The sequence below is a fragment of the Schistocerca gregaria genome, chromosome 5, assembly GCF_023897955.1.
Source record: "Schistocerca gregaria isolate iqSchGreg1 chromosome 5, iqSchGreg1.2, whole genome shotgun sequence".
In the NCBI taxonomy this organism is placed as follows: Eukaryota; Metazoa; Arthropoda; class Insecta; order Orthoptera; family Acrididae; genus Schistocerca; species Schistocerca gregaria.
Genome location: NC_064924.1, coordinates 324205828 through 324218334, shown reverse-complemented (window position 1 = coordinate 324218334; position 12507 = coordinate 324205828). Strand labels below are relative to the sequence as shown.

Below are 12507 nucleotides of genomic sequence, written 5' to 3'. Positions count from 1 at the left end.
TTAACACATTCTCAATTCTTTTTCCGTGCGTCTGCACATTGTCCCTATGAAGGGTTTGTCGACCTGAAAAAAGCGTTCGACAATATAAATTGGTGCAAGCTGTTCGAGATGCTGAAAAAAGTTGGGGTAAGCTATAGGGAGAGACGGGTCATATGTACAACAACCAAGAGGGAATAATAAGAGTGGACGATCAAGAACGAAGTGCTCGTATTAAGAAGGGTGTAAGACAAGGCTGTAGCCTTTCGCCCGTACTCTTCAATCTGTACATCGAGGAAGCAATGATGGGAATAAAAGAAAGGTTCAGGAGTGGAATTAAAATACAAGGTGAAAGGATATCAATGATACGATTCGCTGATGACATTGCTATCCTGAGTGAAAGTGAAGAAGAATTAAATGATCTGCTGAACGGACTGAACAGTCTAATGAGTACACAGTATGGTTTGAGAGTAAATCGGAGAAAGACGAAGGTAATGAGAAGTAGTAGAAATGAGAACAGCGAGAAACTTAACATCAGGATTGATGGTCACGAAGTCAATGAGGTTAAGGAATTCTGCTACCTAGGCAGTAAAATAACCAATGACGGACGGAGCAAGGAGGACATCAAAAGCACACTCACTATGGCAAAAACGGCATTTCTGGCCAAGAGAAGTCTATTAATATCAAATACCGGCCTTAATTAGAGGAAGAAATTTCTGAGGATGTACGTCTGGAGTACAGCATTGTATCGTAGTGAAACATGGACTGTGGGAAAACCGGAACGGAAGAGAACAGAAGCATTTGAGATGTGGTGCTATATAGGAATGTTGAAAATTAGGTGGACTGATAAGATAAGGAATGAGGAGGTTCTACGCAGAATCGGAGAGGAAAGAAATATGTGGAAAACACTGATAAGGGGAAGGGACAGAATGATAGGACATCTGCTAAGACATGAGGGAATGACTTCCATGGTACTAGAGGGAGCTATAGAGGGCAAAAACTGTAGAGGAAGACAGAGATTGGAATACGTCAAGCAAATAATTGAGGACGTAGGTTGCAAGTGCTACTCTGAGATGAAGAGGTTAGCACAATAAAGGAATTCGTGGCGGGCCGCATCAAACCAGTCAGTAGAATGATGACCAAAAAAAAAAAAAGTTCCAGGCGATTGATGACCTCAGATGTTAAGTCCCATAGTGCTCAGAGCCAGTTTCGACGTGATTATGGTTATACAACGGGAATCAACAGACTTAGAACGTGGATTGGTAGTTGGGTCTAGACGCAAGGGCCATTCCATTACTTAAACCGTTAGGGAAATTAATATCCCGAGATCCATAGCATCACGAGTGCCCACAAAATAGCAATCGTCAGGTAGTACCTTCCTCCACAAACAACGCCGTGGCTGACGGCTGTCAATTAACGACCGAGAGTAGAGGCGTTTATGTAGAATTACGTGCTAATAGACAGCCATCACTGCATAAAATAACCTCAGAAATCGATGTGCGACATACGACGATCGTATCCGCTAGGACAGTGCGACGAAATTTGCCGGTAATGGGCAACGGCAACAGACCGAGTGGAGGTAGTGGCTTTGCTAATAGCGCGACATCGCCTGCACGGCCTCTTCTGGGCTCGTGACCATATCGGTTGGATCACAGACGAGTGGATCACTGTGTCTTGGTCAGGTGAGTCTCCATTTCAATAAGTAAGAACTGATGGTAGGTTTCGGTAGTGGCCCAGACCTCACGATGCCATGGAACCAGGTTTTCAACAAGTCACTGTGCAGGCTGGTGGTGACTCCATAATGTTGTAGACTGTGTTTACACGGAATGCACTGGATCCTCTGGTCCAAATTAATCGATCTTTGACTGGAAATAGATACGTTAAGCTGCGTGGAAACTGGAAATGTGTATGTTGAGCTACATGGAGACCATTTTCAGCCATTCATGGATTTCATGTAGCCAAACAACGATGAAATTTTTGAGGATGAGCCCTGTCACTGAACATAATTTTTTGCAAATGGTTTGAAGAACATTGTGGGCAATCGAGCGAATGATTTGGTCACTCAGTTCCCTCTACATGAATGCCATCGAAATTTTATAGGATATAATCGACAGGTCAATTCGTACTCAAAATACAGCATCGGCATCACTTTGGAAATTATGGGTGGTTATAAAAACGGGTAATTCAGTACGTAAAGAGAGAGGAAAATCTAGTTATCCTAGAGGACTGACATACTGTTGCAGCGGAAGGAGTAGTGGGAGGGATTACTGGATAATTTGAGCTGGGTATTAGGAATGAGAGAGGAGAACGTCTAATTTAGTTATGCAATAAATTTCAACTAGTAATAGCGTATACTTTGTACAATAATTACAAGAAGAGGAAGATAATTTAGGCCGGGAGATAATTTACTAGTGATGAAGAGTAGGTCGAAGTTTGAGAGACTCTTCAGGAAAAAATTCATGCGCAAGAAGTGGGATACGGAAGTAGTAAGGAATGAAGAGATATGCTTGATATTCTCTAAGGCTGCAATAAGAAATTGCTCAGCAGGCAGTTCAGTTGAAGAGTAATGGGCACCTTTAAAATGGCAGTTGCATAAGGTGAAAAAAAAAAACAAGTGCAAAGAAGGTGACTGCGAAGAAATCATGGGTAACAAAAGTATATATCAGCTGATAGACGAAAGGTGGAAGTGCAAAAATTTTAGGGGAAATTCAGAAATACTGAAGTACAAGTTGCTTAGGAATGAAATAAATAGAAGGTGCAGCAAACTATGGCGAAATGGTTGTACGAAGAATGTGAAGAAACTGGAAAAGAAATGAATCTGGGAAGGACTGATTCAGCATGTAGAAAAGTCGAAACAACTTTCTGTGAAATTAAAATCATGGATGGTAACATTAAGAGTGCAATCGGAATTCCACTGTTAAATTCAAAGGAGAGAGCGTGTAGGTGGAAAGATTGACTGAATGCCCCTATGAGGAAGAAGACTTGTCTGATGTGATAGAAGAAGAAATAGTAGTCGATACAGAAGAGTTAAGAGAACCTGTGTTAGAATCAAAATTTAAAAGATGTTTGAAAGACTTAAGATGAAATAAGACAGAAGGGACAGATAACATTCCATCAGAATTCGTAAAATCATTGGGGTAAGTGGCAACAAAAAGATTGTTCACGATGGTGTGTATGATTTGTGAGTCTGGCGATGTACTGTCTGACTTTCGGGAAAATATCATCTATATAATTCCGAAGACTGGAAGAGCTGCCAAGTAAGAAAATTATCGCACAATTAGGTTTACAGTTCATGCATCCAAGTTGCTGACAGGGACAATGTACAGCCGCACGGAAAAAGACAAACCCTATGAAAATGTCTTGATTTTTCTTGAGCCTTGCTTCCATTATTAGCCGTAACGTCAGAGTTGCCTCTCTCGTCCCTTTACTTTTCCTAAAGCCAAACTGATCGTCACCTAGCGCATTCTCAATTTTCTTTTCCATTCTTCTGTATATTATTCTTGTAAGCAGCTTCGATACATGAGCTGTTAAGCTGATTGTGCGATAATTTTCGCACTTGTCAGCTCTTGCCGTCTTCGGAATTGTGTGGATGATGCTTTTCCGAAAGTCAGATGGTATGTCGCCAGATTCATATATTCTACACACCAACGTGAATAATCGTTTTGTTGCTACTTCACCTAATGATTTTAGAAATTCTAATGGAATGTTATCTATCCCTTCTGCCTTATTTGACCGTAAGTCCTCCAAAGCTTTTTTAAATTCCGATTCTATTACTGGATCCCCTATCTCTTATAAATCGCCTCCTGTTTCTTCTTCTATCACATCAGACAAATCTTCACCCTCATAGAGGCTTTCAATGCATTCTTTCCACCTATCTGCTCTCTCCTCTGCATTTAACAGTGGAATCCCCGTTGTACTCTTAATGTTACCACCGTTGCTTTTAATGACACCAAAGGTTGTTTTGACTTTCCTGTATGCTGAGTCTGTCCTTCCGACAACCATATCTTTTTCGAAGTCTTCACATTTTTCCTGCAGCCCTTTCGTCTTAGCTTCCCTGCTTATTTCATTCCTCAGCGACTTGTATTTCTGTATTCCTGATTTTCCCGGAACATGTTTGTACTTCCTCCTTTCATCAGTCAACTGAAGTATTTCTTCTGTTACCCACGGATTCTTCGCAGCTACCTTCTTTGTACATATGTTTTCCTTCCAAAGTTCTGTGATGGCCCTTTTTAGAGACGTCCATTACTCTTCAACTGTGCTGCCTACTGCGCTATTCCTTATTGCTGTATCTATAGCGTTAGAGAACTTTCAACGTATCTCGTCATTCCTTAGAACTTCCGTATCCCACTTCTTTGCGTATTGATTCTTCCTGACTAATGTCTTGAACTTCAGCCTACTCTTCATCACTACAGTATTGTGATCTGAGTCTATATCTGCTCCTGGGTGCGCCTTACAATCCAGTATCTGATTTCGGAATCTCTGTCTGACCATGATGTAATCTAATTGAAATCTTCCAATATCTCCCGGCCTTTTCCAAGTATACCTCCTCCTCTTGTGATCCTTGAACAGGGTATTCGCTATTACTAGCTGAAACTTGTTACAGAACTCAATTAGTCTTTCTCGTCTTTCATTCCTTGTCCCAAGCCCATATTCTCCTGTAACCTTTTCTTCTACTCCTTCCCCTACAACTGCATTCCAGTCGCCCATGACTATTAGATTTTCGTCCCCCTTTACATACTGCATTACTCTTTCAATATCCTCATACACTTTCTCTATCTGTTCATCTTCAGCATGCGACGTCAGCATGTATACCTGAACTATCGTTGTCGGTGTTGGTCTGCTGTCGATTCTGATTAGAACAACCCGGTCACTGAACTGTTTACAGTAACGCACCCTCTACCCTTCCTTCCTATTCATAACGAATCCTACACCTGTTATACCATTTTCTGCTGATGTTGGTATTACCTGATACTCATCTGACCAGAAATCCTTGTCTTCCTTCCACTTCACTTCACTGACCCCTTCTATATCTAGATTGAGCCTTTGCATTTCCCTTTTCTGATTTTCTAGTTTCCCTACCACGTTCAAGCTTCTGACATTCCACGACCCGACTCGTAGAACGTTACCTTTCGTTAATTATTCAATCTTTTTCTCAAAGTAACCTCCCCCTTGGCAGTCTCCTCCCGGAGATCTGAATGTGGGACTATTTCGGAATCTTTTGCCAATGGAGAGATCATCATGACAGTTCTCCAATTACAGGCGACATGTCCTGTGGATACACGTTAGGTGTCTTTAATACAGTGGTTTCCATTGCCTTCTGCATCATCATGTCGTTGATCATTGCTGATTCTTTCGCCTTTAGGGGCAATTTCCCACCCCTAGGACAAGAGAGTGCCCTGAACCTTTATCCGCTCCTCTTTGACAAGGCCGTTGGCAGAATGAGGCTGACTTCTTATGCCGGAAGTATTCGGCCGCCAATGCTGATTATTTATCAAAATTTAAGCAGTGGCGGGGATGGAACCCGGGATCTAAAACGTTTTGTTTATGAATCAAAGACGCTACCCCCAGACCACGGGGTATAGACTGCTTAAATGAAACTGACCTTAGGACATCATACACCTGCGACCGTAGCGGTTGAGCGGTTCCAGAATGAATCGCGTGGAACCGCCCGGCCACAGAAACCGGATCACGTCGAAACTTTTTACATGAATCACTTGAGTTCAAATCAGAGCTCCGCCAATGCATTGCCCAAAACTATCTTCTTTACGTGGTATTACCGCCAGCTGTAAATGCGCTTATCGCTATCCCGTGACGTTTGTATCTCAGTGTATAATACTCACCCTTTCCTACGGCGTATTTCTATGTCTCTCACTTACAGGTCGGTAAGTCCTAGGAAAATGTCTCGTCCTGTCCTTTAGAGTATCTTTGATTATCAGTCGCAGTGGCAGACCTCCCTCCTTGACGCCTTTACCTTTCCAAAAGCGAACCAGCGGAACCTGTGTTTTCTTATCCATTCTTTTGTATATTATTCGTGCTTCTGGTTTGGATGCTAGAGCTGTTAAACTATTCCATTTCGACTTTCTTCTATCACGTCATCTAACAAGTCCTCCACCTCAAGAGGCAATCAGTGTACTCTTTACCCTTATTCCCCGTTTATTCTGCGTTTAACAATATAATTAATTCTACACACCCTTCCTTTAAAATCCACAAAAAGTTTTCTTTTACTGTTCGAAACTACGAATCTCTCTTTCTGGCGACCATTCATTTCCTGATTTCCTGCAGCCATTTTGTCTTCGCTTCCTGTTTCTTTCTCTTTTAAGCTCTGGTTTTGTAAGCTCTGGTTTCCTCCATCTGTTGTATTTTTTTCTGTAAGTGTCCATTTAGCAGTGTCCACTCTTTTTCAATTGACATGGTTAATTTTTCATTTATTATTGCAATATCTACAGCCGTAGAGCCATCAGACTACTCTTCAGTACTTCAGTATCCCAGTTCCTTCCACACTGATTCTTCCAGACGATCCTCTTAAATATCCATCTACTTTTTACGATTACTTCACTGTGATTTGAAGCTCTATGTGCTCTTGTGTACACCTTACCATCCACTGTCCTTTTTTTATTGGATTTCGATTTCCCCAACTTCCCCCCCCCCCCCCCTTCCCCAGAGGGAGCAATGGGCTGATAGCAGCGTAATATGCCACTCTGCAGCCGACAGGTAAGGTAAAAAACATAATTAGGAGAGGAAAATAAAGGGTGGTGAGCTGATGAAAACACTTTGTAATTAGACAGGCACAATTAAAAAGCATGGTGACAGTCTAGTTTCTGTTCACAACACTTAAAAAGGGGGAAGTACAACACTGAACACTCACAGAAAACTGTACTTTAGAGTCCAAATGCTTATTTGGGGGTAGGGGATAGGATCTGGAAAAAAAAAAGGTGAGGAGGGGAGGAAAAGCAAAAAAGGTGGAAGCCGTTGGAGGGAAAGGACACAGAAAAAACGGTAGTCTGGGCGGAAGCGAGAAGGATTGGGGAAGGCAGTAGAGGGGAAAGCGAAAGGACTCAGGGGAGAGAAAGGAGTCAAAGAGTGGGTAGGCAGGGAAAAGGAAACAGGATGGAAGGGGGGAAGGGAGAGAGAGAGAGCCCAGGAAAAGGGACAGAGGGAGGGAGGGGGAGGTGAGGGTCATAGTTGATAGGAGAGAGGGCATCGTCTCCAGTTTCATGTAAAATCTTCCAATATTTTCAGGACTTCTCTATGTACAATCACTCTCTTGTCGGTTCTGAACAATGTATTCGCTATTACTTGGTGAAAGTAAGGTACATGTATCAAATACGACTCGGTTCCTAACAAAGTCCACTCTCATTTTCTAGCATAGAAAGTTTGAAAACAGTTCTAAATGTCTTTCGTAGGGACAGATTCTGATATGTACAGGGCAAGTAAGAAATATTTCCGCACCCACTCTCGTGCAAGCTGTTTTGCTGTAAGTTCTGCTACGGCGTTCAACGAAGAAGGACTGTTTCATATTTTCACGGTACGTTTCTTCTAATTCAGTCGTTCCGGTTATGAAGCATTCTTACTAATAAATATGTATTTATGAACAGAAAATTGTGCTGTATTAAGATAGGGCATTATCTTCATAATAATAAGTTCCTTTTTAAACAATAATCGCGCACGCGTTTTACACTGGTTGTTCCCAATAAGGCCCATCCTTGGCGCACCATAAAAGGCCCGGTCGGGTCTTAGGCTGTCAGTTGCATAGAGCTCTGCATAACGACAATGTATATAAAATTTTAGCGAATCATTAACACGTATTTACTATCTCCAAGTTAAATATAAATTATTTTATACATTTTTACTGCTCAATTACTTGTTCATTGCAAGAAATGTCAATAGAAAACATTTTCAATGCCTTCTTGGTAACCTTCGTGACACGGGGTTCTGCATTTTGATCAATAATTTTTAGTAGCTATAATTGTAGTACGATACTTTAAGAAAAACATGAGATCACTGTTTTACAGCCCTAATTCAGGAACATCAGGCTTACTGGAAATGTTTCTTTTTAGATGGAGCCACAGAAGAAAGAGCAACACTGGATGCAGATAATTTAAAACGAGCTATGGAAGCTGTTGCTGAACGGATGCCTGTCAGAGCCACTTCAAAAACATACAGTATTCCTCGTCGTACATTATGCAAACTCATATGTTCTTGACTAACAACCATAAGTTTGGGACGAAAATCTTGTGTGGACGAAGCTCAGGAAGGAGAAATTTGCCAAACACATTTTTCGACTATCTGACGTTGGGTATCCAGTTACAGCAAAAGTGCTCCAAGGAAGTGTATATGTATATTGTGAAAAGAATAGTGTGCAGAATCCTTGTAATGAGACGAAGAGATTGGCTGGATGCAAGTGGCTCAAACTCTTCCTACAAAGACACCAAGACATTGGCAAAAGGAAGGCACACCACTTGAATTCAGGAAGAGCTGCAAAGCTAAACAAGATTATTGGAAGTGATGATTTTCAGAAACTGAAAATGGTCTTGTCCGAATTGTGGTTACCTGACATACCCTACCTTATGTATAATATGGACGAAAAGGGATGTCGCTTCTCACTCCACAAGTCTCCTGAAGTTTTAGTGAAGAAAGGTGAGAAACGCTTGCACTTTCTTACGTCAGACCACGGGGAAAATGTTACTATTGTCTCATGTGAGAATGCAATTGCATAGGTTATTTCTCCTATGATACTTTTCAAAGGAAAGCGGCGCAAGGCAGAATGGGTAGACTATTTGCACCCGGGACAGGAGTAGAAATGACATTCATCAAATATCGATACATCATTTTCCCAAATACAAGTCTGCAGAAGATGTTAATTTGATATTTGATGGACCATTGTCGCATTTGGTCCCGAAATTTGCGACGTTGCTGAAGAACACAATATCAGACATTACTGTTTGCCTAGCAACACAACACACGAGCTGCAACCCACGGATAAATGAGTATTCAAGCGATTTCAGTCTCACTGGGATGACGAAGTAAATCTGTACTGATCTACAAACGGAAAAAACAGAGCAATTAATAGTTGTTTCGCCAAGGTGTGGCCAGAAGCAGCATCCCCAATAAACGTCCTATCTGGGTTCCGTGAAACAGGGATGTATCCTTTTGACACAGAAGCTATTCCAGACACTGCATTTGCTTCCTCTCGTCTATCAGAAAGTCCTGACCCAGAAGCGAACATAAATGCCCTTGAAACGGAGAACTGCCAGGGACTCAATCAGTCCCAAAGGTTTCCCGAAAAAGAAGACGCAAGTCCACTGATTCCAGCTGACGCAGTTCATCAGAAAGCGAAGCATATCCAATAATGGATAGTTCAAGTGACTTCAGTCTTGAAAATAGTGACTCAAAATCTCGATTGTACTTTCAAGGAAGTTTTACATACCCCAAAGCTGAAGAAAAACAACCATACACCACGGAAGAAGGCATTAAATTACAAGGTGCAATTTATGTAAGGCACTGTTCACGCAGAAGCAAATGAAAAATGGTACCAACGAAAGCAGTGGGTCTAAGTAAGAGTCACGTCGCAAAAAAAATTCACAGTCAGTAAAGAATATTCAGAGGAAAAAATGCAAAAATAAAGCCTCCACTGAAGCTAGCAGCAGTTCTGGCTCTAAGAAAATGTTGCCGGAGGTTGGCTCGTTTTGTTACATGTGCTGTGAAGACAGGATATTCGACATGAGACTTTGCCAAAATGTATGAAATATGTGCATGAAGATTGTGTAGGGTTGTCACCCAAAGACAAAGTGCGAAATTTCCTGTGCACATCTGTAATAATGATTTAAATTAAGGAAACTAGTTTCACGAATAATTATTAATTTGTTAATTGAAAATGTAAAGATTAGAATAATTGTTTATATTGTGATAACGAAACTTACTGCTGTCAGAACTATTTTGATTGCTGATTGCATTTAATAATCTGAAGAGTTAATAAGCAGTAAGTACCAACAGTTCCACATGAAGCTTTTGTAGAAACAAGTAATTGTAAAAGTCTATGTAACATCTCATTCCAGTTATTACTAAAATAAAATTACATTAAAACTCTTGCAGTTTATTCAAACAATTTTCCTGCCATTTGCAGGACCCAGAATATTAATATGAATAACTTGTGGCTATTGGCCATATTAGGAACAAGGTCTCCTAACAGGTCCCATTTGCAAGAGTAAAACATTTTCTTTAAGGTGATGATATTAACTAATCAAACTTTCAATTTTCATTTATTTTTGAATTGAATACAGTTGTAGGATGTTTGCACGTACTATGTCCGAATCTTACCAATTACACATATTGAATACGAAATTTCTTAGCATTAGGTGGGCGTTATTTGGTACACGTACCTTTTTAGCACAGCTAACAAACCCTTTCGAATGTAACAATACTCCTAAGCTGACTTCACGAGAAATACTACAATCGCATCGTCGATGAGACCCCACTCACAACGTTGGCGGCGTTGGATCCATGATACTCAGATTTGAATTATCCGATTAGTGTCCTTTCAGATTCATTCTCTACCCCTTAATCTACTGCTTGTGACATCGACTTATATACCTGAACTAATGTTGTTGGCATTGATTTGCTGTCTTTTCTGATAAGAACATCCCTGTCACTGAAATGTGCCACCTCTACCATCGGTTGATAAAGACAGCTTTCACAGCCTTAGCACGAATGTTTAGGTGCTTGCGCAATGGTACCGTTTCACTCTTCTGTATTCAACGACTGTTTTCTCGTAAAGCTTAATGAGATGATTGTATTTCCTGATGGCAGAGTTTTTAAGACATATCACAATTTATTTAGAAACTGTCTTTACCTCTACTGTACTTCGATTAGGTGGAAACTACGACGCTAAGCTTCCCGCAGAGGCAAACTTTCGACTGTACCATTACTGCTCAAGAGAAGTACTACAATCCGACCCCAGCGTCGATAACAGCAGTCAATCGTAGCTCTGACTCGTAAAAGCTAATTCCCCAACTTTTCTTGATTTCGTTAGATGTATAACAGCTGAGTTGTTGTGTCCATGTCTGGTAAGGACATCGCTTGAAGTACCATCAGAAATTATGTGACCTACAACAAAAACATTCAGAAAATATTTTACTAGACTTGTTTTACTACGGAAGGTTCTCTTACATCCCATCTAGGATCGTAAGAGGCTTGTGCAGCTCATACAAGTGGTCAGCGTCCAAGTCTCTTAGAGAAAGCCAGATTTAAAGGATGTATTGTTTTAAAACACAACACCATAAGCTGTTTGTGAACTTACCTGTAGTGTGAGTGGTGCGTCAACACTCATCTAAGACTTTGACTCTTCCTACTAGAGTTCCGAGTCCTCCCTCGGGCATGGGTGTGTGTTTTGTTGTTAGCATAAGTCAGTTTAAGTAGTATGTAAGGCTACGGACCGATGACCTCAGCAGTTTGGTCTTGGAATTCACACACATCTGAATATTTTTAAGACTCTAAAAAAAAGCAATTTAGATTAGAGGCTAACGTCATAAATTGTTGACACATTGTCTGAAGGAAGCACGGCTAAGTCTTAACCGTAGACTATCTTCAGAGTATTGTTGCTGGTCAGCCATAAATACTCTTCCACCTATCGTTCAGTAGACCTTATTACCTCGACTGATCCCCACATTTGGTTTCATGCAACACCAGCTGTTCTGGAACATGCAATATTTCACCATGAAGAGGTGACCCAAATGGACGGTTGCCTTACTAATTTGACTATGGTACTATACGGTATTCAACTGGTTTCTACTTGGTAGTTTTAATTAAGAGTTCTTGCTTTTGTTAATTTTACCTAATTTGATATAACTGGTATAGTCGCAACATGCAAGTGCCAGCCGGCAGCCGCTCGCACAGTCGTACCAACCTGACGCCGGTGGTGAGAGTGGCGTCGCCGTGTCGCCAGACGACGGCCTCTTGCGGGCCCTGTAGGTGCGTCGCGACGCACGTCAGCTCGACGGCGCTGCCCGCCTTGTAGTAGCGTTCGCTCACCAGGTGGCCCTTGTCGTCCGTCACGTTCACCTCGGGCGCTAAGTGCAGAATACGTTTCATTAATATTTAACGGGAATTATAACCTCATTCTAAAATACATTCACAAGAGTTACCTTAGCCGTTTCCGAGTGTAACACACACACAAAGACACACACATATTCTCTCACATACAAATAGAATAGTTCAGCAGTGCACTCGGCTACCCATTAGGTGATCAGGTACGTCACGCAACAGCTGATTTATTTATCTATCCCAGAAAAAGTTGGACTGCCAGCGGCAATCTCGCCGCATCTACCGGGTGATTATAATGAAAATGCAGCTGCTCTTTAGAGTTCCAGTGTGGTCTGTAATGGGAGCGAAACTTGGTAGAAATTCTAATGCGAAAATAAGGAGACGACACACCTTGAGAAAAATTAGTTCCTAAATTGGCCACCAGGTGCAAATCTGAAGCTCTGAGTGTATAGAAATGTTTCCATGTGTAACTACGAACGGAAGGGGGGTAGG

At 41.3% G+C, this 12507-nt stretch overlaps 1 protein-coding gene across 1 annotated transcript in view; it reads right to left on the bottom strand.

Annotated features, from left to right (window-relative positions):
* Positions 1-12507, bottom strand: part of LOC126272291 (V-set and transmembrane domain-containing protein 2B-like) — a 656861-nt gene that overhangs the window by 50214 nt on the left and 594140 nt on the right. Inside the window, exon 6 of the mRNA XM_049975055.1 lies at positions 11879-12041. Coding sequence (XP_049831012.1) covers positions 11879-12041 — 163 coding nt within the window. The remainder of the gene's footprint in view (positions 1-11878; positions 12042-12507) is intronic.